This window comes from Mastigoproctus giganteus, chromosome 8 (genome assembly GCF_048544385.1).
Source record: "Mastigoproctus giganteus isolate SK-2022 chromosome 8, ASM4854438v1, whole genome shotgun sequence".
Lineage (NCBI taxonomy): Eukaryota > Metazoa > Arthropoda > Arachnida > Uropygi > Thelyphonidae > Mastigoproctus > Mastigoproctus giganteus.
In genome coordinates this window covers 110,109,942-110,135,948 of record NC_143582.1, presented here as the reverse complement: position 1 = coordinate 110,135,948, position 26,007 = coordinate 110,109,942, and the positions used below count along the sequence as shown (strand labels likewise).

The 26,007-nt window shown below is 39.4% G+C and overlaps 1 protein-coding gene across 2 annotated transcripts in view; it reads left to right on the top strand.

Moving 5' to 3' along the window:
* The window catches only part of LOC150081768 (Ig-like and fibronectin type-III domain-containing protein 2), a 550,711-nt gene that overhangs the window by 469,813 nt on the left and 54,891 nt on the right, over window positions 1-26,007 (top strand). For both annotated transcript variants that reach the window (XM_090378862.1, XM_090378863.1), the window contains exon 23: window positions 16,448-16,599. In XM_090378862.1, coding sequence (XP_090234988.1) covers window positions 16,448-16,599 — 152 coding nt within the window. The remainder of the gene's footprint in view (window positions 1-16,447; window positions 16,600-26,007) is intronic.

The window sequence follows — 26,007 nt, the reverse complement described above, 5'->3', positions numbered from 1 at the left end:
TCCCTGGTTTTCATTGGGCCTCCAAGTAACATTCTTACTTACTGGATGTGGACCCTTCAGAAAAAAATTAACAGATCTGGGCATTGAACAAAACCCACTTTGCACATGCGGACAACCTGAAAGCTGGGAGCATGTAATATACTACTGTCCTTATTATGAGGATTACAGGAAAGACTGGTCACAAAAACACACAGAAACCTACACCATCAGGAACATCTATTTCTGCAAGATGAGCTCTACTATCATGCCCTTACCGGGTTTGCTCAATCAACCTTCCAACTCAACCTCACATACCAACTAAGAAATATTGTTCAAGGTTTAGGCCTAAATGGTTGTCAGATGGACTAATGAGACATGTGGCAGAGAAGAAAAATGCATGGGATACATACAAATTAATGGGTGACATGGAAGCCTATGATAGATATAAGTTGGTCTGTAACCAAGTCACAAAGGAGATTAGGCAGGCAAAGGCAGACTACGAAAAATCCTTGGCAAAGGATGCAAAGAAAAACAGAAAGGAGTTCTTTACATACTTGAACTCGAGAAGGAAAGGAATGAATCAGATTGGTCCACTGGATATTGATGGTTCAACAGTTGAGGATCCTGCTCAGGTGGCTAACAATCTAAACGAGTATTTTGCATCTACATTCACGCATGAGGAGTTATTCAGGAAGGAGAATGATGTAGGTAAAGTAAACATTGGCAGTGAGCTGGATGATTTTGTAATAACTGAGAGGGAAGTGGAGGAGAGATTGTTGAGGATAAACATAAAAAAGGCACCTGGGGTGGATGGGATCTATCCAGTTATATTAAAGGAGGCAGCAAAGGAAGTATGCAAACCCCTAGCCATAATTATGAGAGCTTCTTTGGACTCAGGGGAGGTACCCATTGACTGGAGATGTGCAAATGTAACCCCAATTCACAAAGGAGGATCAAAGGCTGACACAAGTAATTATAGACCTGTTAGTTTAACTTCTGTTCCAGGTAAATTAATGGAGGCACTGGTTAAAGAAGCACTGCAGGATCATCTAGACAAGAATTCAGTTATAGCTCAGACGCAGCATGGATTTGTTAAGGGCAGGTCTTGCCTGACCAATTTGATTGGATACTATGATGTAGTCACAAAAGAACTGGATGCAGGGAATAACTTTGATATTATATATTTGGATCTTAGAAAGGCTTTTGATACTGTTGCACATGGAAGACTGCTGCACAAATTGGAGCAGTGTGGCATTGGAGGCAAATTGCTGCTATGGATAAGGGGATGGTTTAGTGGCAGAAGACAGAGAGTGGTAATCAATGGACACTGCTCAACGTGGACTAATGTTATTAGTGGAGTTCCTCAAGGTTCAGTGTTGGGTCCATTGTTGTTTTCGGTGTTTATGAATGATATTGATGATGGGATATCAAGTTTAATGTCTAAGTTTGCAGATGATACAAAGGTTGGCAGGGTCGTTAAGGACACTACTGACGCTATGCTGCTGCAACAGGATCTGGAAAGGTTGAACGGATGGGCTGAGAGGTGGCAAATGAAGTTTAACATTGACAAATGTAAAGTACTACATATGGGTAACAGTAACCCCAGAGCAATGTATCAACTCTGCGGTACTACACTGACAGTGGTGGAGAATGAAAAGGACCTGGGGGTAATTGTGCAGGCAGATATGAAGTTCTCTGAGCAGTGCAGACGAGCTGCAAGAGTAGCTCATGGTGTCTTGTCAATGATATACAGGAATTTTTCTAGCAGGGATAAGGAGGTGATTATTCCCTTGTATAAGGCAATGGCTAGGCCACATCTTGAGTACTGTATACAGGTCTGGAGGCCTCATTTCAAGAAGGATGTAGAGCTGCTGGAACGGGTACAGAGAAGGGCAACAAGATTAGTAAATGGAACAAAGGGTTGCTCTTACGAAGAAAGGCTTAAGTTTTGCAAATTACAGAGTCTGGAGACTAGGCACCGGCGAGGTGATCTGATAGAGGTGTATAAGGCTTTGAATGGTTTGAGCATGCTCAATGCCAATGGGATTCTTCATCTTTCTCAGAATAATCACCTCAGAGGGCATAAATTCAAATTGAGGAAGGACGGATGTCGGATAGATGTGCGGAAATTTGCCTTTGGCCAGCGGGTGGTTGGTTGGTGGAACCGACTTCCATCACTTGTTGTTGAAGTTGATAGCCTAAACAAATTTAAAGCTCAACTGGACAGGTATTTCGAACGAACGGAGGGGTGAAATGGGAGAGGGTTTTTTTTTTTTTTTTTTTGGCTGATGCTGAATAAGCTTGCTTTCTTGCATCATATGCCTCTACTAATGCTAATGCTAATGCTAACTCAGACGTACTAATCAGACAACAATCTTCTAGGCAACAGTTCAATAGTAGTATAAAAGAAATCCACCTAAATGCACTGCAAACCCCTACGGGGTAGGAAAAACTAGTGCCTCTGCCAGGGTACGATACGCTGCAAACCCCATCTGGAATAGGTTTAACTTCAAACCCTGCTGACACCTTTGGGTGTGGGATGACTTTGCACCTGTATACTGGAAAGTGGGTCAGGTGCTACAAATGCCTTTGGGTGTAAACACCATATGGCACCTCTTTGCAGGGTAACTGTTACCCTGCAATCTTTCTTTTCTTTTTTTTTTTTTTTCCCTTGGCCCTGGGTGGGTGGGTGGGCTCCCCAAGCCAAGGGCTCCAACCTTCATTCCCTCCCAACTTCCATCATCTGGAGGACGCTTTTTTTTTTTTTTTTTTTTTTTACGTCCCTCTTCTTCCTTCCCTCTTTAGCTATCTCCCTTGTTTTTTTTTTTTTTTTTTTAACTTGGTCTCTGTCAGGAAGCTTAGGCGACCCTGGCAGAGTATTATGGGCAGCTTGGCTCACCTCCCAGTGGTGGTGGCAGGCAACGTGGGGTCCCGTTAAGGGTCCTGCAGCCAAGAAGCCAGTAACATAACAACAGAACATAATGCTACTCTGACACAAAACAGACATTACACTTTTTCTGGCTTTTACAGAAATTCTGTATTTCTTCACAAAGTACCATGGTGCAGATGGTACCATGGTGAATCTCAGTTATCGGTTGATTCAACTACTGCTCATCTCAGATGCCCAAATTATTCGCTGTATAATTCCTTTCGCCTCAAAGGTGGTACTTTTGCATATGTCCGTTCTGATATTCCCTGTCAGAGACTTGCCAATTTGGAATCTCCTCTCTTTGATCTTCTCTGGCTTAAAATCTCTCTACCTCATTGTGTCAAATTCATCTGTTGTCTCTACCGTTCTCCCAACTCGACTAATCACTTGGAGCTCTTTGACTTCCTCTCGTTGCAACTTGACTTTCTCCAGTCCAACTCTCCTAACAGTGAGGTAATTTTCCTTGGTGATTTTAATGTTCACAATCCCAGCTGGCTTCCGTTTTCTACTCACACCGACCCAGCAGGTCGAGATGCTGAGGCTTTTGCAATTACTAATGACCTAGCACAGATTGTTCATTTACCTACAAGAATACCGGACAATCCTAATCATACAGCCAATACGCTTGATCTTTTTCTCACAAACAACCCTTCTAAGTACACGGTCGAAGTGAGAGCTCCTTTAGGCACTTCAGATCACACCTTGGTGATTGTCTCTTCTCCAATGCAACCTTTATCTCATGGCTATTCCAAACCTCGTGTTGTTTGGCATTACAAGAATGCAAAATGGGATGACCTGCGAGACTTCTTTTCTTCTTTTCCTTGGTCGGATTACTGTTTCAAAAGTTCTGATGTCAACGTTTGCTCAGATCGTGTCAGTGAAATTATTCTTGCAGGAATGGAATCCTTTATCGCACACTCCACTTTAAAATCTCGTCCTTTATCTAAACCATGGTTTTCCAATAAATGTGCTAAGGCTGTCCAAGAGAAGAATGTTGCATATCGTAATTGGCTTGTTTCTAATTATTCAGTTTCATTTTCTGCCTACACCAAAGCTCGCAACAATTGTAAAGCAGTTATTAATCAGTCCAAACTAGAGTTTGAACAGGCTAAGAGTAGAAAACTTGCTTCTTGCCCTAATGGTAGCCGAGCATTCTGGTCTCTTGCCAAAGCTATTGGCCGCAACTTTTTCCCATCTCTGCTCCCACCCCTGTCCAAACCAGATGGTTCTGTTGTCACTTCAGCCAAGGATAACGCTGACCTGCTAGCATCCCATTTTTCTTCCAGCTCATGTATTAATGATCTTGGTAAAACACCTCCCACCATTCCCAACACACTCCATTCAATGCCTCCTGTGGTCTTCCGTCAAAAGGATATCAGAAGGATTTTGATGAATCTCGATGCTAAGAAAGCTCCAGGTCCTGATGGTATTTCTCCACTTGTTCTTAAAACCTGTGCTCCTGAACTTACTCCTATTCTTTGCCGCCTTTTTTCAATTTCTTATTCTAAAGGTGTTTTTCCTTCTGCCTGGAAATTTGCTCATATCCAGCCAGTCCTAAGAAGGGTGACAAATCCCTCCCATCCAATTATCGTCCCATTGCAATTACTTCTACTCTTTCTAAAGTAATGGAGAAATCAATTAACCGCCAACTCTTCAACTACCTTGAAACCTTCCGTCTGATCAACGATCGCCAGTATGGATTCCGTCAGTGTCGATCCACTGGTGATATACTGGCTTATGTTACCCATTTATGGACTAATTCAATGGAAAGGTTTGGTGAAACACAAGTAGTTGCTCTTGACATCTCTAAGGCTTTTGATGGTGTTTGGCATAAAGGTCTTCTAAACAAGCTTCCATCTTATGGTTTGCCAACTGTTTTTAGTAATTGGTTATCCACCAGTTTTCTCTCTCTGATCGCTCACTGAGGGTGATGGTTGATGGCTTTCTGTCTTCTAACTTCTCCACTAATGCCGGTGTCCCCCAAGGTTCAGTTCTTTCCCCCACTCTTTTCCTCTTGTATATCAATGACCTTCTTTCATTGACTGGAAATCCTATCCATAGTTTTGCCGATGATAGCACATTGCATTCACCTTTCCATTTTGAGAAACCTTGTCCTGCTCAATCAGCTTCAACTTCTCGAAAATCTGCTACCAATTCCCTAAATGCCGATCTTCAGGTATTCTCCAGTGGGGCAAAGACAACTTAGTTGATTTCAACCCTTCTAAAACTCAGTCTTGTCTTATATCTCGCAAAAAGGATTCTTCTGCTCCTATGTTTATCTTTAGTGACACTCCAATTTCTAGGCAAAAGGATATATCTCTTTTGGGGATTACCCTGACTTCTAATCTCTCTTGGCACAAGCACATTACAAATATTGCTTCCTCTGCATCTAAAAAACTTGGTTTTCTCTTTCGCTCTCGGCGTTACTTTTCTTCCAAACAGCTGCTCACTCTGTATAAATCGCAAATCCGCCCTGCCATGGAATATTGTTCCCACATCTGGGGTGGTGCCCCCAAAACCTCTCTCAGGCTTCTTGATTCCATTCAGAAGAGGGCAGTTAGGTTAATTAATGATTCATCTCTAACAGGGTCTCTCCACTCGCTTTCTCATAGACGCACTGTTTCTGCTGCATGCCTCTTCTACAGATACTTCCATGGGCACTGTTCTTCTGAATTAGCTTCTATAATTCCCGCTCTCTCTCTCTTTCAAAACAGTCCGAACACGTGCCGCCACCAGCCAACATCCATTTACTGTCCAACTTCAAACCCACAGAACCAACTTTTCATCTTCCTCATTTATTCATTCAACTGCCATTTTCTGGAACAACCTTCCTTCATACGTATTTCCTGAAAATTACAATCTACAGAAGTTCAAGTCCAATGTCAACAAATATCTTCTTTCGTCTTCTCAACCTCCAACCCAAGCACGGTACTAAGTACTATAGGTTCTAATACCTCTCATGTTTGGGATTCACATAAAAAAAAAAAAAAAAAAAAAAAAAAAGATGTGGGAAAGCACCGGTGGTGCCTTCCACAAAACACTATGTCACTATAGCCATGTCAATACTGTTTGAAATAATATTCTTTTCGGATGTTTTTGATTATATGTAATGCTTTTTTGTGCGAAGCTGACTCATGATGTTCTTTCAGTTTTTTTCTCACATTCTTTTTATTAGAACCGTGAGCTTTGACAGAACATGATTGCCACTTGAAGAAATATGTAAGTGTTTAGCACTGAAAGTGCTTAAAAGTGCTGAAAGTGCCTTTGAGCACCACTGGCATCTCACATTCACATCACTGGCAATAATAAGCCTTCCGTACTTATTTTTGAAATAATCCAATTGCTTTTTATTCCAGAAATGCAAATTGTTTATTGCGTTTTATTTTAACTTCTGCTCAGAATGAGAAAATCTTTCAGGCTGTATTCTTTCAGTAATCTTTCTTAAAGTAATCTTTCAGTGTTACAAATTGGAGCAGTGTGGCATCGAGGAAAAGTTATTGCTGGATGAAGGGATGGTTGAGTGGAAGAAGATAGAGAGTGGTTATCAATGGACTATGCTATTAGGACTATGCTATTAATGGAATCCCACAGGGTTCATTTCTCGGCCCATTGTTGTTTTTAATGATATTAATGAGAGTTTATCAGGCTTAATCTAAGTTTGCAGATGATATAAAGGTGGGCAGGATGGTTAATGACAGTAATTAAGTTATGTTGTTGCTGTATAAGATCTAGAAAAAGTAGGCAGATGGGTTGAGAAATGGTAATTAACATTGACAAATGTAAGGTACTGAATATGGATAGTAGTAGTATTTGCAGAGTATCATATCAACTGTGTGGTATTACACTGAGGTTAGTGGAAAATGTAAAGATCCTGGAGGTAAATGTTTAATCTGATGTGAAGTTCTTTGACCAGTGTAGACAGGCTGCCAGTACAGCTCATTGGGTTTTGTCAATGATATATAGGAATTTTGCTAGCAGGGATAAGGAGATGATTATCCCATTGCATAAGGAAATGGTCAGGGCACATCTTGAGTACTGCATACAGGTCTGGAGACTCATTTTAGGAAGGATGTAGAGCTGCTGCAATGCATACAGAGAAGGGCAACAAGATTTGTGAGGGGAATAAAGGGAGTGCTCTTACCAAGTAAGGTTCCATTCTATGAATTGCAGCATCTGGAGACTAGGCACCTGTGAGGTGATATGATTGCGGTTTTTTAGGCTTTGAACGGCTTGATTAAGTTTAGTGATAATGGGATTCTACCTTTTGCTGAGACTATACATTAGGGAACATAACTTCAGATTGAGGAAGAATAGTTAAGGAAGAATAGATGTGCAGAAATTTGCCTTCAGCCAATAGGTTTCCTTCTATTGTTGTGGTAGTGGATAATTTTAAATAAATTCAAGGTAAGAACCAGATGAACTATTGGAGGTGGTGGATAGGTGAAATTGTTTTTTTTTTTTCTTACCTGCTATATAAGGCTTGCTTTCTTGCGTCATTTGCCACCATTAAGACTATTATTAAAAGCTAAATACTTGCAAAGATGGTGAGAGTCACCCTACAGGTTTTTGCACATCATTTCGGTACAAAAACCATAAGGAAATTATTTTGGAAACATTTCGGTAAAAGTTTGGTACATTTAGAAAGTACATTGAGTACATTTAGAAAGGCAGAAAAAATTTCAGATTTTTAAGCATCAATTTAACGGTCATTGTGGGAATGTTATTTTCAAGGGCCACTTCTCAGATGACCCACTACAACCACTGGGTTAAAAGAAAAGGCATGTTGATATTGAGTAGTAACAATGATAAATTGGTTTTCTTCCCTTAGTATGAGCATATTCAGAGTTGAGAATTCTGTTTCTTGGGAAAAATTATTTGTCTGTAACCAGAATATGGATCACATCTACTTAGCAAAATGACAGCTCACAGAAGTTTCTGCATTTATTCATATCTTGTGGGAATTCTTATACAGGGATAATCATCTTTTAAGTGCACAAAGGATAATATTGTTGTACATGTTGGCACTAATGACATTAAGAGTCGAAGATCTGCGGACTTAATTCACAAGTACAGATCAGTGTTGGAAAAAAGTCACGAGTTAGGATTAAATTTGAAGGTGTCTGCAATTATGCCCAGACATGATAGGAGGGAATATATGATGAGAGCCTTGTCAATCAGTTTGACCCTTTAGAGAATGTACAAGGCTGATGGGATAGAATTTTTCTTAGTGATCTGTGCTTGTTAACAGAGAGACTGCTTCTACAGGGATAGGGTACAGTGCTAGGTGGGTTGGAAAACTGCTAGCTTTGGAGGAATTCACAGACTAATAGATTAGCAGAAGCCATAGGCAAAGGTGAAACTGATTCTTGCACTGCTTCTATTGTAATGAGCAGCACCCTGGAAAGCAAGTTGCTGGGGATTTCAAGAAATGCTAGGAGTCATCATGGAACAACTAAATACATGGGCTGTGTTAAGGTAACTAAGAGTAAGAACAGGTGCATGTACACCAATGATAGGAGTATGGTAAATAAATTTGATGAATTTGAAGTGATAGTGAAGACATCAGAGGGGGATAATATTGGGATATCAGAGACATGGTATCACACAGTTGTAAGGAATGCAGAATTTGAATTTGGGGAGTACAATGTGTACAGAAAGGACACACTGGATTTGGTTTTTTTCTTTTTTTTAGGAGCATTAGCAACTAAGGACATATTGCTCCCGGGATATTCGGTGGTCATTCCCTGACCTTTCTGCATCCTCCGTATTTGGTGGTCATGGGCTCGAACCCCAGTCTAATCAAGAAGTGTGCGTGCTACGCACTGCTGCTCCTGCCCACCTGGCTATGGGGGCAGAAACACACTGGTTAGGAAGGGAGGAGAGGTTATGCTGCTAGTTAAGAACCACATAAAATCTAGGGTAGTGAATCCAGGTGACATGGATGGACAGTGCAATTTTATCAGTTTGGTGTCACATAAGCACTGGGAAAGCAAAAATGAGGAGTAGGAGTGTGTTATAAGCCCATTGACTCTGATGAGTACAATGAACAACTGTACAGAGAAATAAAGTGGGCATTAAATCATAATGTCTTATAATGGGTATTTTAACTTTACAGACATTGACTGGAACTTGTGGGTTGGTCACTCGCATACTAGCGAATCTTTTGTGGATTTATTGGATGATTGTTTTCTACAGCAGCATGTTCGGGAGGCATCTAGAGGGAGTAATACTCTTGATCTGATTATCAGCATTGATTATTCATGCTTTAAGAATCTACAGATCACAGTGATCTGTAGGCAGTGATCACAGTATACTGATATGGGATTTACTTAAAGATGTAAATACCATCAGGGGTAAAGGGAAGGGTTTTTGCTTTTGTAAAGGTGACTACGGTGGTCTCAGGCAGTTTTTAAATTCTATATAGTGGGACCAACTGATGACGTTACCAACAGCATTATTAAAAGGAAACAATCAAGGAATTTATCTTGGAAGCTACTAGGCTTTTCATACGAACTAAGAAATACTGTTCAAGATTTAGGCCTAAATGGATGTCATCTGAACTAATGACACTCATGACAGAGAAGAAAAATGCATCGGATGCATATAAATTATCAAGTGACACAAGAGCTTATGGTAGATACAAGGTAGCCTGTAATCAAGTCACAAAGGAGGTTAGGCAAGCAAAGGCAGACTAGAAGAAAAATAGCAAAGAGTTCTTTACTTATGTAAACTCTGGAAGGAAGAGGATGAATCAGATTGGTCCCCTGATATTGATGGTTCAACTGTTGACCATTCTGCTCAGGTAGCTGATAAACTGAATGAATATTTTGCATCTACATTCACACATGAGGAGTTATTTAGGGAGGGGAATGCCAAAAGTTTATCAAACTGTAACGAGTATCTAAAGGATTTTGTAATAACTGAGAGAAAAGTGGAGGAGAAATTGTTGAAGTTAAACATAAGAAAGGCACCTGGGGTAGATGGGATCTATCCAGTTATATTAAAGGAGGCAGCAAAAACGTAAGCAAACCTTTAGACCTAATCATGAGAGCATCCTTGGATTCAGGATAGATCCCCACAGAATGGAGCTGTGCAAATGTATCCCCTATTCACAAAGGGGCTTCAAAGGATGACATGAGTAATTACAGACCTGTTACTTTGACCTGTTCCAGAAAAAAAATATGGAGTCAGTGATTAAAGAAACTTTGCAGGATCATCTAGACAAGACTGCAGTTGTAGTTCAGACACAGCATGGGTTTGTTAAGTAGAATTCTTGTCTGACAAATTTGATTGGATATGACGATATGGTCACAAAGCAACTGATGCAAAAAATTATTTTGATGTTGTCTACTTGGATTTCAGTAAAGCTTTTGATACTGTTGCACATGGAAGACTGATGTACAAATTGAAGCAGTGTGGCATTAAGGGCAAGTTGCAGCTATGGATAAAAGGATGGTTGAGTGGGAACAGACAGAGAGTGGTAATCAATGGACACTGCTCTTCGTGGAGTAACGTTATTAGTGGAGACCCCTAGGGTTCGGTGTTGGGCCCCCTTGTATTCTATATTTATCAATGATATTAATGTCCAATTTTGCAGATGATATGAAGGTTGGCAGGATTGTTAATGACAGTAATGACAGCACGCCACTGCAACAGGATCTAGAAAAGTTGGGCAGATGGGCTGAGAAGTGGTACTGCATGTGTGTGTAGCAATAACTACAGAGTAACCTACCAAATGTGTGGTACTATATCAGGGTAGTGGAGAATGAAAAGTACCTGGGGGTAATTGTGCAGTCAGATATAAAGTTTTCTGAACAGTGTAGACAGGCTGCCAGAGCTCATGGGGGTTTTGTCAATGATATGACAAAACCCCCATGAGCCATATAGGTGATGATATGACAAAATTATATGACAAAACCCCCATGAGCCACCCATATAGGTGACGGTCATGTTCAAAGCCGCTAAGTGGATTTTTCTTATTTATTGATTTGAAATTATTGTTTTTCTAAAACTTTTGATTTAAATTTAGTAGTATAACATTATTTTGTGATTTTTTGATTAATTTGGTGTATTTATTCTTTACTCGGCCTTGTAAAAGTATCGGTAAGGGTTTCCACGTGTTCGTAACTACCGCTACCGTTAGTAACTTTCCCGCCATTGTGATACCGTAATAGATATACGTAGGTTATATACCGTACTAGATAGCGTTAGTTGAACTTCGTTAGCAGTTAAATTGTACGTTTAAATAAATACATATAACGACTTAGATTACAAACGTAATATAATTAATAACATAACATAATTAATTAATAAATTAATAGAATCATGACTCAGACCAGAGCAGCAAAGCAAAAGGCTCAAGCTAATGGAAGTGCTGTGGCTCAGAGCAGAACTGAGGGGGGCAGTTGTCCTCTGACTGACAGCCTTATAAAATGCACTGTTTGCTTGATGTTTGCAGAGCAATCGGGTACGGGACATGATACTGCCAAGGGGGATGTCTTTGTGTGTGCGTGATGCAAGGAGTGTATCGATATCAGGCAACAACTCGGCGTTCTTGTGGGCCTATATGAGAGCTTGAAGGACAGGGTGGATGCCCTCGAAGAAACTAAATTGAGGGGCCCATCAAGCTCTCAGCTGCCCACATCAACGCCAGAGCTTGCACTTGGGCATCGCGTGACACAGAGACAACCCCCAAGGCAGAATGCGCTGGTCCCGAAGGAACTAGTAGTTTTTGGTGACTCTATTGTCAGGGAAACGGGGAACATGCTTTGTAAAAAAGATAGGTGGAACAGGACCAGGGTATGTCTGCCAGGGGCAAAGGTTGATGACGTTGTAGAGCGAATATCATCTTTTAAGGGCACAAAAGGTGATATAGTTGTACACGTTGGCACTAATAATATTAAGAGTAGGAGACCGGCAGAATTACTTAACAAGTACAGGTCACTGTTGAACAAAAGCTGAGAATTAGGGTTGAATTTGAAAGTGTCTGCAATTCTGCCCAGACACGATAGGAGGGAGTATATGATGAGAGCCTTGTCGATCAATTCGGCCCTGGAAAGATTGTGCAAGGCTCAAGGGGTAGAATTTTTTTCAGCCTGGACTGTACTTGTTAACAGGAGAGATTGCTTCTACAGGGATGGGATACACTTAAATAGAAAGGGTGCAAGAATATTTGCTGATGCTATCGAGGCAGTGTTAGGTGGGTCGGAAAACTGCTAGCTTGGGGGGAGACAAAGACCAATAGATTGACAGTAGCCACTGGCAGCAGAGGTGAAAGAGATTCTTGCACTGCTTCTATTAGAATGAGCAGAAGCCTGAAAAACAAGATGCATGGTATTTCAGAGACTGCTGGGAGCCATTGCGGTACAAGTAAACACATGGGTTGTGTTAGGGTAGCTAAGAATAGAAACAGGTGCAGGTATACTTGCGTGTACACCAATGCAAGGAGTTCAGTAAATAAATTTGATGAATTTGAGGTATTGCTCAAAACATCGAAGGCAGATATTGTTGGGATATCAGAGACGTGGTGTCACACAGATATAAGGGATGCAGAACTGCAATTTGGGGAGTACAACGTCTACAGAAAGGATAGACAGGATAGGAAGGGGGGAGGGGTTATGCTATTAGTTAAGAAACACATAAAAACCAAGGAAGTGAAGCCAGTCGACATCGCTGGACAGTGCAGTGTGGAGTCAGTTTGGTGTGACATAAACATTGGGAGATCAAAATTGAGAGTAGGAGTGTGCTATAGGCCTAATGACTCTGATGAGTATAATAAGGAACTGTACAGGGAAATAGAGTGGGCCAGTAAATCAGAGTGTCTTATAATGGGAGATTTTAATTTCCCAGATATTGACTGGAATTTGGGGGCTGGTTACTCACACACTAGCAGGGCTTTTGTGGATTTATTGGATGATTGTTTTCTACATCAGCATGTTCGGGAGGCAACTAGAGGGAGTAATACTCTTGATTTGATTATCAGCAGTGATTCTTCATGCATTAAGAATCTGCAGATAAATGAACCACTAGGTGGCAGTGATCAGTGTGCTGAAGTGGGATTTACTCAAAGAGGTAACTACCATTAGGGGTAAAGGGAAGGGTTATTGCTTCCATAAAGGCGACTACGATGGACTGAGACAGTATTTAAATTCTATACAGTGGGACCAACTGATGATGTTACCAACAGCAAATTCAAAATGGGAAGCATTCAAAGAACGTATCTTGGAAGCTACTAGGCTTTACATACCAATTAAGAAATATCGTTCAAGGTTTAGGCCAAAATGGATGTCAGATGAACTAATGAGGCATATGGCAGAGAAGAAAAATGCATGGGATACATACAAATTAACACATGACACAGAAGCCTATGATAGATACAAGTTGATATGCAACCAAGTTACAAAGGAGGTTAGGCAAGTGAAGGCAGATTACGAGAAATCCTTGGCAAGGGATGCAAAGAAAAACAGCAAAGAGTTCTTTACTTATGTAAACTCTAGAAGGAAGGGGATGAATCAGATTGGTACACTTGATATTGATGTTGATGATCCTGCTCAGGTAGCTAACAAACTAAATGAATATTTTGCATTGACATTCACACATGAGGAGTTATTCAGCGAGGGGAATGCCAGAGGTGTATTCAACTCTAGAAGTAAGCTACAGAATCTTGAAATAACTGGGAGTAAAGTGGAGGAGAAACTGTTAAAGATAAACACAAGAAAGGCACCCGGGGTGGATGGGATCTATCCAGTTATATTAAAGGAGGCAGCAAAGGAAGTAAGCAAACCCTTAGCCATAATTATGAGAGCTTCCTTGGACTCAGGGGAGGTACCCATAGACTGGAAATGTGCAAATGTGACCCCAATTCACAAAGGAGGATCAAAGGCTGACACAAGTAATTATAGACCTGTGAGCTTAACTTCTGTTCCAGGAAAGTTAATGGAGGCACTGGTTAAAGAAGCATTGCAGGATCATTTAGACAAGACTTCAGTTATAGCTCAGACACAGCATGGTTTTGTTAAGGGGAAGTCTTGCCTGACCAACTTGATTGGATACTATGATGCAGTCACAAAAGAACTGGATGCAGGGAATAACTTTGATATTATATACTTGGATCTTAGAAAGGCTTTTGATACTGTTGCACATGGAAGACTGCTACACAGATTGGAGCAGTGTGACATTGGAGGCAAATTGCTGCTATGGATAAAGGGGTGGTTGAGGGGGAGAAGACAGAGAGTGGTAATCAATGGACACTGCTCATCGTGGACTGATGTTATTAGTGGAGTCCCTCAGGGCTCAGTGTTGGGTCCATTATTGTTTTCTGTATTTATAAATGATATTGATGATGGTATATCGGGCTTAATGTCCAAGTTTGCAGACGATACAAAGGTTGGCAGGGTTGTCAAGGACACTACTGACACTATGCTGCTGAAACAGGATCTGGAAAGGTTGAGCAGATGGGCTGAGAGGTGGCAAATGAAGTTTAACATTGACAAATGTAAAGTACTACACATGGGAAACAGCAACCCCAGAGCAACGTATCAACTCTGTGGTACTACACTGACAGTGGTAGAGAATGAAAGGGACTTGGGGGTGGTTGTGCAGGCAGATATGAAGTTCTCTGAGCAGTGCAGACGGGCTGCAAGAGTAGCTCATGGAGTATTGTCAATGATATACAGGAATATTTCCAGCAAGGATAAGGAGGTGATTATTCCATTGTATAAGGCGATGGTCAGGCCACACCTAGAGTACTGTATACAGGTCTGGAGGCCTCATTTGAAGAAGGATGTAGAGCTGCTGGAACGAGTACAGAGAAGGGCAACAAGATTAGTGAATGGAACAAAGGGGTGCTCTTACGAAGAAAGGCTTAAGTTTTGCAAATTACAGTGTCTGGAGACTAGGCACCAGCGAGGTGATCTGATAGAGGTGTATAAAGCCTTGAATGGTTTAAGCATGCTCAATGCTGATGGGATTCTTCCTCTAGCTCAGAAAAATCACCTGAGAGGGCATAAATTCAAATTGAGGAAAGACAGATGTAGGATAGACGTGCGGAAATTTGCCTTTAGCCAGCGGGTGGTTGGTTGGTGGAACAGACTTCCTTTCCTTGTGGTGGAGGTTGACAGCCTAAATAAGTTTAAGGCTCAGCTGGACAGGTATTTTGAACGAACAGAGGGGTGAAGTGGAAGTGGGTTTTTTTTTTTTTTTTTTTTTGGCTGATGCTGCATAAGCTTGCTTTCTTGCAAATGCCTCTACTAATGCTAATGCTAATGCTAATGATATACTTGAATTTTGCTACTAGGAATAAGGAGGTGATTAAGGCAGTGGTCAGCTCACATAGTGGTCAGCTTGAGTACTGCATAGAGGTCTGGAGAGCTCATTTTAGGAAGGATGTAGAGCTATTGAAATGAATACAGAGAAGGGCAACGAGACTGGAGAGGGGAACACAGCATTGCTTTTACCAAGAACTCTTAAGTTCTGCAGATTGCAGCATCTGGAGACTAGGCATCTGCAACGTGATCTGGTTGAGGTGTATACAACCTTGAATGGGTTGAGCAGGCTCAATGCTGATGGTATTCTTCCTCTTGCTCAGATTGTGCACCTGAGGGGACATAAATTTGAGTTGAGGAAAGACAGTTGTAGAATAGATGTGTGGAAATTTGCCTTTAGCCAGTGGCTGGTTGATTGCTGGAATAAACTTCTCTCGGTCGTTCTAGAAGTTGGTAGCTTAAATAAATTCAATGAATAACTGGACGAACATTTGGAGTGAATGGATGGATGAAATTGGAAGGGCTTTTTTTTTTTTTATCTGGCTGATGCTGTATAAGTTTGCTTTCTTGTATCATATGCTTCTACTAATGCTAATGTGAAATGAATGATGTACATGCATGTGTATCCTCTATATACTTACAGATGAAACATTACATGACCTCATAACATTCCTGGTACTTGTGATAGGAGGTACTTGTACATCATGGAAATTTTTACTCTTCATCATTTGCAGTCAATTGGAATCTCCCTCTACCATCATTTACTCTTAATGTTTTGGCATACCTGCTTCTCAGAAAAAAAATTGTAAACAGATTTCAGGTATCTCTGATAATATCAGTTTAACAAATGCCACAGTAAACAACAAGACATTCTCGAACCTGAAACTCAAGTAATAGACATTGACACCATTAGTATGCACTTTGCCACACAACTGATAATTGGTATGATTCATTTAGTAAAACAACACTATATATGTCACTGTTGGTACTTATGTTTTTTTACTGTTTAAAGCCTGTTTTATACACAGTCTTATTTTTATGACAAATTTGAACATGAAATATTTTACCATTTTACATGTGATTAATGATTTGTAATTAATGATTAATGTTTAATATCTTGGAAATGTAAACTTTTAAGACATATAGAAACTTTTTCCTTATTTTTAGCTACATTTATTCTCTGCAATTTTGAAACATCTTGTGCATATATATATATATATATATATATATATATATATATACATTTTATTTATATATGTATATCTTATTATTGTAGCTGTGCTCCCAGGACCGCCTAAAGAAGTACATGTGCAACAGATATCTGATAATTCATTTAAAGTTTACTGGCAGCCTCCTCTTAAAAATCCAGAATTAGTCCAATGGTATAAAGTATTTTGGCGACCAGTAGGATCCAGTAGATTATTCAAAGTATGTTGATAAATTATTGTTCCATCATATCATATTATTATATAATATTATATATATAATGCATATATTATGTTAAATAATATGGGAATTATTTCAAAAAAGTTTTTTTTTTAACTAAAAATAACGTGCACCAAGTGCTATTGTATCATAAACTTCATGGAAAATATGTTTGCCTTGTGCCTCATGAATATTACAGGAATAGCAAATTAACTGGACTGCCAAAAGATGTCTGTTATCCAACGTATGAAAAGGTTTAATCACTTCCCAGATTGCCATCTCAGTGCTCATTAGCACCTCCTTAGTATTATTATTTTAACAGCCCCCAGTGTTACCTAAGTCCATATATGAGTATTGTGCCTGTAGAAGGATGTGTGTGTTAATGGGTGATTAGCATGTTGTGTGGGCTGAAAAACCCAGAATAAATCACAGGGGAAACCCTACTCCCTCTGCCTGAGATTAGCTAACTACAGCTTTGTTGAAGAGGACGTTAGAAATTCTGCAGTCATCAATGGGATTCAAACCCAGACCCTCTCCAAATGAGCAACAAGTGATGAGACCAATATACTGTCACTGAGGCCCACTTCCTTAGTAGGAGGTACTAGGTACATGGATCTGAAAATTAAGAGCCATCCTTGTTTTTATACTGTACAGGGCAGTGCCATTTGACACCAGAAGAGTGTAAATTCCATTACAAGTATGCCAGGGAAGGTGTGGTAGAGAAACAAAACTAACTTAAATTTTTACATGGTGAAGCAAAAAAGTGAGAAAACAAGGGATGGGGGAGGGACTGGCTGCTTCTTACTCATTCCTTGCTAATAGGAAAAGAAGCAAAAAAATACAAAATTATGAAAGCTAAATGTCATAAAAAATGAAGTTTATTACCCAGATACTCTAGTAATATAATCACCTCCTGTTCCGGTGCCTCCATAGCCAGGTGGGGAAGGAGCAGCAGTGCGTAGCACATGCTTTCTTGATTAGACCGGGATTCGAGCCCGTCACCACCAAATATGGAGGATGCAGAAAGGTCAGGGAATGACCACCGCATATTCCCCGAGCAATATGGCCTTAGTTGCTAATGCTCCTAAAAACCAAACAACAACAACCACCAAACAACCTCCTGTCCCCATGTTTAGAGAAAAAAAAAAATGCCAGGATATAAAATTTAATAAAATAAGAAAAACAAATTAAATGAGAAATTAAATAATAATAATTAACTCCTATATTATTAAAAGCAGGCACTACATTAATGAAAAATATCTTGCCAACATTCTATATGTTTAACAGCTGAAAATAAAGTGCACAATAGTTTTATTGTCTCATACAGAGAGAACATAAGTTTGTCTTGGGCTTTAAGTCTTGAGACAAATGATTGATTTGTTGTTCCTCTAATTATTAATGGGCTGATAATTACAGGCAGCTTTTCTATTTAAGCGTATCCTATCCCGGTGGAAGCAGTCTCTTCTGTTAACAAGCACAGACCACACTGACAAAAATTCTACCCCACAATCTCTACAGGGCCAAATTGATTGGCAAGGTGCTCATCATATACTCCCTCCTATCCTGTCTGGGCAGAATTTCAGACAATTTCAAATTTAACCCAAACTCGTGATTTTTTTTTCAACGTTGACTTGTACTTGTTAATTAAATCTGCAGATCTCCTACTCTTAATGTCATTAGTGCCACCGTGTATAGCAATATCACCTTTTGTGCTCTTAAAAGGTGATATCTCCTCTACAACATCCTCAACTTTTGCCCCCTGGCAGACATAACCTAGTACTATTTCACCTACCTCTTTTGCACAATATATTTCCCATCTACCTGACAATAGAGTCACCGACAATAACTAGCTCCTGTCTGACCAATGCATTCTTGCCTGGAAACCCAAAGGTTGCGGGTTCGAATCCCGCCTCGGGCTAGGATCAGAGTAGTGCAGATACCTTGGGAGGTGCATTATGGCCACAGAAGCCGATGTGCCAACAACTAACAAAGAAAAAGAAAAAAAAAAAAACCCAGTGCATTCTGGCTTGAAGATTACCCCTGTGTTGCTTGATGCACAAGAGTAAACTCTGGTCTTGAGGTGAGCAGCTGGAAGCTTGATAGGCCTCCCATTTTAATTCTTTTGAAGACTTTACTCTTCAAAGTCTCATAGGTGCCCATCAGAACACAGAGTTGATGCCTAATTTCTTGACAAGCTCTGCACCTAGCACACACACAAAGACATTCTTCTTGGCTAGACCATGTCTTGTTCCAGAAAGATCCACAACCATTTCAGAAGTTGCACATTTTTTTAGGCTGTAATACATTGGAGAATCGTCCCCTTTGGTTCTTCCTCGAGCAACAGCACTCCCGCTACTTTGTGCCAGTTGCTTTACTGCTCTTGTTTAGAGCATGATTTCTATTTGGATACAATTTGGATTAACAACAAAAATTAATAAGATTAATAAATTTAATTGATTAAATGACGACAGTACACTAAGCTAATAGATTCCTAAATGCAATGATATGTACCAGGCTACCTATTTTTACATTATTCCTTATGCTAATAAGTTTGGGATGTATGTTAAGCTATACTGCAACAATCAAATTGTTAAATTAGTTATATCCTTAGCTAAACACAAAAAGATGTATGCCCAACAACCTAAAGATGTTGGGCATACATCTAAAAGGAGTTAATTGTTAACTTGTTAGCAACCTAAAAGTTGTTAAGAGTTATAAGTTAATTATAATATTTAAAAAATTATCCACATAATGCCAACCTAATTGATTTGAACTTTAGAGCTACCTGTTTACCACAATTAAAAAATTTAATTCTCCTACCACTCTACCACTCTATAACTATAACAATGTTGGTGAGATTTATCATTAGCAATAGTAGGGGCATATGATGCAAGAAAACAAGCTTATACAGCATCGGCCAAAAAAAAAAAAAAATGCCATTTCACACAACCATTCACTCTAAAAGTTTGTCCAGTTCTTCTTTGAATTTATTTAAGCTATCAACTTCCACAACGACAAATTGAAGTTTGTTCCAGCAATTAACCACCTGCTGCCTAAAGGCAAATTTCCGAACATCTATTCTACAACTGACCTTCCTCAATTTGAATTTATTTCCCCCCCCCCAGGTTCGTAATCTGAGCAAGAGTAAGAATCCCATCAGCATTGAGCCTGCTCAACCCATTCAAGGCCTTATACACCTCAACCAGATCACCTCACAGATGCCTAGTTTCCAGATGCTGCAATTTGCAGAATTTAAGCCTTTATTGATAAGAGCACCCCTTCGTTCCTTTCGATTTGAAAAATACAAAGGAATGATCAAATATATTAAGTAGTATCCTACAAAATCTCTAGCTAAAATCAAAAAATGAAATAACAAGCATGACTAGAACTATAAAAGCCTCAGGGGCTCACATCTGGTGAGTATGGGCTTGACACACCCAGGGACCTGAGCTGGATATCATCATTCTTCTTCTTCTTCTCTTTCTTGATGATTCCTTTCTATCTCTCTCTCTCTCTCTCTCTCTCTCTCTCTCTCTCTCTCTCTCTCTCTCTCTCTCTCTCTCTCTCTCTCTCTCAGGGTAACTCGGGATTTTTTTTTTTTTTTTTTGGCTGATGCAGCATAAGCCTCGGGCTTCCTTGCACCATATGGCTAATAATAATAATAATACAGAGTATGATTTAATATGACAATTAAGTCAATAAAATGGCAAAAGTCTTCAAAAACTTATCAGTTTCTTTGAGCTGAAAATTCCATGACTAGTGCTTAGATAATCTTGTCACTGAGTCCAGTTGATGGCATATACCCTGTAGTTTTTAGGGAGAGCATTGAACCATTGAGTTAATTATGAGGACATCTTTGGACTCACTGGAGATTCCTTTGGATTGTAGAAGTGCCAATGTATTGCCAATACATAAAAGTGATTCTAAGAACGAAGTTGTTAACTACAGACTGGTTAGTGTGACTTCAGTGGTAGGAAAATCTTAGCTACAATGATTAAGAATGCAATCCAGGGACATTTAGATAAATATGGCATTCTGAAGGTCACATACAACATGTGACCTTCAACATGGCATTTTTAAGGAAAAATCATGCTTAACTACCTTAGTAAGTTATTTTGACACAGTTATTCATGAGTTGGATTTTGAGAACAATTTTGACATAGTTTATTTGGATTTTAGCAAAGTATTTGACTCGGTACCTCATTAGAGGTTACTGTATAAGCTTTAAAAGGTTGGGATTACTGGTAAGAGTCTAAGATGGATTGCTTGAGGATGGCTGCATGGCAGAAAGCAGAGGGTTGTGATTAATGGATATTCTTCGGATTGGTCAGGAGTGGAGCCCTCAAGGATCAGTTCTTGGACCGCTGTTGTTTCTCATTTTCATAAATGACATCGACAAAGAGTTAGAAAGCATGATGTCAAAATTTGCAGTTGACGTAAAGATTGGCAGAGTTGTTAATGATCAGTGCCAAGCAGCAGTCCTTCGGGATGACTTGAACAGACTTCAAAGATGGTCAGAGAGTGGCAACTATGTTTTAATGCTGCAAAATTCTGTTTGTTTGTTTGTTATTTTGGTTTTTAGGAGCATTAGCAACTAAGGCCATATTTGCTCCGGGGATATGCGGTGGTCATTCCCTGACCTTTCCGCATCCTCCGTATTTGGTGGTCATGGGCTTGAACCCTGGTCTAATCAAGAAGCGTGTGCTATGCACTGCTGCTCCTGCCCACCTGGCTACGGAGGCAATAATGGCAGATACGAAGTTTTCTGAACAGTGTAAACAGGTAGCCAGACAAGCCCGTGGTGCCCTATCAATGATTTATTGAACATTTTCCTGTAGAGTTAGAGAGGTCATGATCCCAATATATAAATTAATTGTAAAACCACATTTGGAATACTGTGTTCAAGTATGGAGACTTCATCTGAAAAAAGACATTGAGTTTCTTCAAAAGGTCCAAAGACTGGCGAGATTGGCAGAAGAACAGCTGTATGAGGAAAGAGTCTGATTATGTGGGCTACAGAGCTTGGCAACCAGGCACCTCAGAGGTCTGAGATGCACGGTCGACCTTATAGAGGTTTGTAAGGCTCTGAGAGGGATTAGTAAAATGAATGAAGGTTGAATTCTCACTGTTATACAGAATTCCAGAACTAAGGGTCGTAACTTGAAATTACAATGATTGAGGTTTAGATTAGATTGTAGGAAGTTTTCTTTTAGCCAGCGAGTCATTGATTGCTGGAACAAGTTGCCCTTGCAGGTATTTAAGGCTGACAGTTTGAATAAATTCAAAGGTCAACTGGATAATTATCTTATCTATATCTTATCTATTTGTGTTTTTTTTTTTTTTTTTTTTTGCCAATACAGCAAAAGCCTGTGGCTTCCTTGTGCTATTTATTTGTTATTTTTTTTGGGTTTTTAGGAGCATTAGCAACTAAGGCCATATTGCTCCGGGAATATGCGGTGGTCATTCCCTGACCTTTCCGCATCCTCTGTATTTGGTGGTGACAGGCTCGAACCCCGGTCTAATCGAGAAGCATGTGCTACGCACTGCTGCTCCTTCCCACCTGGCTACAGAGGCGCTCCTTGTGCTATATGATGAATACTATTACTTTATATAGTTGTGAAAGCTTCTATTAGGAAGGATGTATCTATTGGTACAGGTTCAGAGAAGAGCAACAAAATTAGGCAAGGGCACAAAAAAAAGGTACACTTACCGTGGAAGACTTTGGTCCTTTAAATTGCAGCATCTGGAAATGGGGCACCTGCAAGGAGACCTGACTGAATTGTTTAAGACTTTAAATGAGTAAAGGATTGAGTAAACAAAATGCTGATGTCAAACTTATCTTCCTCAGTCAATGCACATGAATTAACTAAAACATAAGGAGACATAAATTGAAACTGAAAAGGATAGTTGCAGGATAGAATGTGGGAAAATTTTCTTTCAGCCAATAAGCAATTAATTCCACTGACTAACAAAAAAAAATAATATTAATAATAATTATTTTTCATACCTCCAACAGAAAAGTTGCTAATTGCAAAGGAAATTGATATGCTGATTCCAAACATACCTAATTTTTCCCCATGAAGGTCTGAAATTTTAACTTAATGAACAACCAATGTCTTAAAAATGGGTCTTATTCATTTTAAAATATTTCAATCAAATATAGTTGTATATTTTAATATACTTTAATTGAAATTTGCATTCTATTTCAGTAGAAATGCTTGCTGCCGCTCAGAGGATTTTTCGTATAGTCCATGTTGCTTTCCCCTTAAGAAACCAGAGGTAATCTCCCATCATGGTAATGTCCCAGTGACCTTGCTACTGCTTTTCCATCACAGATATGTTCTGATGAAAGCTTCTCCCTCCCTTTACTCATCATTTACATCTCTCAAATTATGAGGGAATACACTGAGATGGGAATGAAGAAAATGAATTTTCAAAGATTCAGCAATTGGCAGCCAATATTTTTGTAGCATTTCAGGAAAATTGGCACCAGAGATTCATAATTATCTTCTTTCCTGCTTCTAAGAAATCTGCGCAAACTGCTTTAAAAGAACACCAAACTGCTAGTACAGTATCTTATAGCTTTGTTTCAAATACTTCAAGGAATTTCTTTATTTGACACCCAATTTAAAATTTCTTCTTTCAGTTTTGCATCTGTTAAATTGGGAAACACTGGATTCTGCTACCCTTCAGTAGCATAATCCACTTTCTTCTTATACAGAGCCTTAACAAAATTCTTCATTAATCCAAGTTTTATATGCAAAGATGGAAGAAGAACCTTATAGTTCCACCAGTGTAACATATCTTATATTACTTCTCCTTGATAAAAATTTCTCCCTCTTTTCCCACTGCTGCACAATATAATGTTTTTCTGTTGTACACTATCCCCAAATATAAGAAACAACAGTATTTAACAAAACTTTCCTGAAAAAGAGTAATTCAATTACCTTAAAGATTACCACAGACATTCCAAGCAAAATCATGGCACTTTATTGCACTCATGGTTTATTGTACTTTAGTGGATTCCCACAGGGTTTGATGCTGGGCCCATTGTTGTTTTCTGTATTTATTAATTATAGTGATGAGGGTATATCAGGCTTAATGTCTAAGTTTGCAGATACAAAGGTTGGCAGGGCAATTAATGACAATAACGAAGGTATACTGCTGCAACAAGATCTAGAAAAATTTGGCAGATAGGCTGAGAAATGGCATTTAAAGTTTAACATTGACAAATTCTAAGTACTGCATATGGGTAGCAGTGATTGAAGAGTAATGTATCAACTGTTTGGTGTGTACATAGTGTTTGGGATGAGGTGCCACCAATGATTTCTCACAACTGCACCTTTAGTATCCTTGTGAGGAAAATAGTACTGTGTAAATGCCAGACGTGTGTGTATGTGTGATTTATGTAGTTTTGTTCATGTTCTGTTGTTCTTCTGGCTGCTTAGCTGCAGGACCTCTGGTGGGACCCCACATTGCCCATACACACCACTAGGAGGTAAGCCAGGTAGTAAAAATTGCTTCTCTGGCTGGTCTCTGCCAGGATCACCTGAGCTTCCTAAATGGAGACAAAATAAAAATAAATAAATAAAAAACTAAAACTTGGTAGTGGAAAGCAGGTAATTGTGCAGTCAGATATGAAGTTCTCTGTGCAGTGCAGACAGGCTGCCAGACAGCTCATGGGGTTTTGTCAATGATATATGGGAATTTTGTTAGCAGGGATAAGGATATGATTAGCCTATTTTATAAGGCAATAGTCAGGCCACATCTTGAGTACTGCATAAAGGTGTGGAGGTCTTATTTTAGGAGGGATGTAGACCTGCTGGAATCAGTACACAGAAGGGCAACAAAATTGGTGAGAGGAACAAAGGGATGCTCTTAACAAGAAAGGCTTCAATTCTGCAAATTATAATTGGGAGACTAGGCATGAGGTGATATGATTGAAGTGTTTAAGGCTTTGAATGTCTTGAGAAAACTCAATGCTGGTGGGATTCTTCCTTTTGCTCAGACTATACACATGAGAGCATCAGTTCAAATTGAGTAAAGACAATTGCAGAATATATGTGTGGAAGTTTACCTTCAGCCAACAGGTGGTTGCTTGTTGGAACAGGCTTCCATCCATTGTTGTAGAAGTGGATAGTTTGAATAAATTCAAGGAAGAACTAGACAAACTATTGGAGGGGATTGGATTGGTGAAATGAGATTTTTTTTTTTTTTTTTTTTTTTTTTTGTGGTTGATACTGTATAAGCTTGCTTTCTTGCTTCATTTGCTTTTATTAATATCAATAATAATACTCGGATCTTGAACATGCTTCCATGTGTTTCTTTCAAGCCAACACCGTGAAGTAGAGATATTGATGGGAATACATTTCCATTCCAGTAAGTGGATGTTGACTGGTTGTGGTAGGTGTTTGGACTGGTTTGAAAATGAGAGGGGAAATTATAGAAGCCTCAGAAGAACAGCACTCATGAAAGTATAGCATTAGCATTAGTAGAGGCATATGATGCAAGAAAGCAAGCTAATGCAGCATCAGCAAAAAAAAAAAAAAAAAAGCTCCTATTTCACCCCTCCGTTCTTTCCAAATACCTGTCCAGCTCAGCCTTAAATTGATTTAGGCTATCAACTTCTATAACAAAGGATGGAAGTCTGTTCCACCAACCAACTACCCGGTGACTAAAGGCAAACTTCTGCCCATCTGTTCTACGTCTGTCTTTCCTCAATTTGAATTTATGTCCTCTCAGGTGATTATTCTGAGCAAGAGGAAGCATCCCATTAGCATTGAGTATGCTCAAACCATTCAAAGCTTTATACACCTCAATCAGATCACCTCACAGGTGATCTGATTGATTTGAGCATGCTCAGTGCTGATGGGATATAGAAAAGATATGTAGCAGAAACAGAACATCTATGAGACAGAGAGTGCAGAAACTTCAATAAGAGATAGATTATTAATTAACCTGATAGCCTTCCTTTAAATGGAGTCTAGATGTCAGAGAGAGGTTTAGGGGACACCACTGAAGATATGGGAATGATATTCCCACATCTGGGGAATATCGATGTGCTTATGCCAAGAGACATTAGAAGTCAGATAATAACTAATTGTGATATGTGACTTTGTCTAGAAATCTGAGTATTATCGATGATAAGCATAGGAGCAGAAGAATCCTATTTTGGGAGATATAAGACAAGGCTGGGTTTGAGAAGGATTGAAATTAGCTAAGTTATTTTTGGCCCATTGGAGAATTACTTGGAGATCAGCATTTAAGGAATTGATAGTGGATATTAGTATTAGTATTAGCAATGGCAACATGGTGCAAGGAAGCCTATGGCTTATGCTGAACCAGCCAAAAAAAAAAATAAATAAATAAATAATAATAATAATAAAATAAAATAAAAATAATTAAAATAAA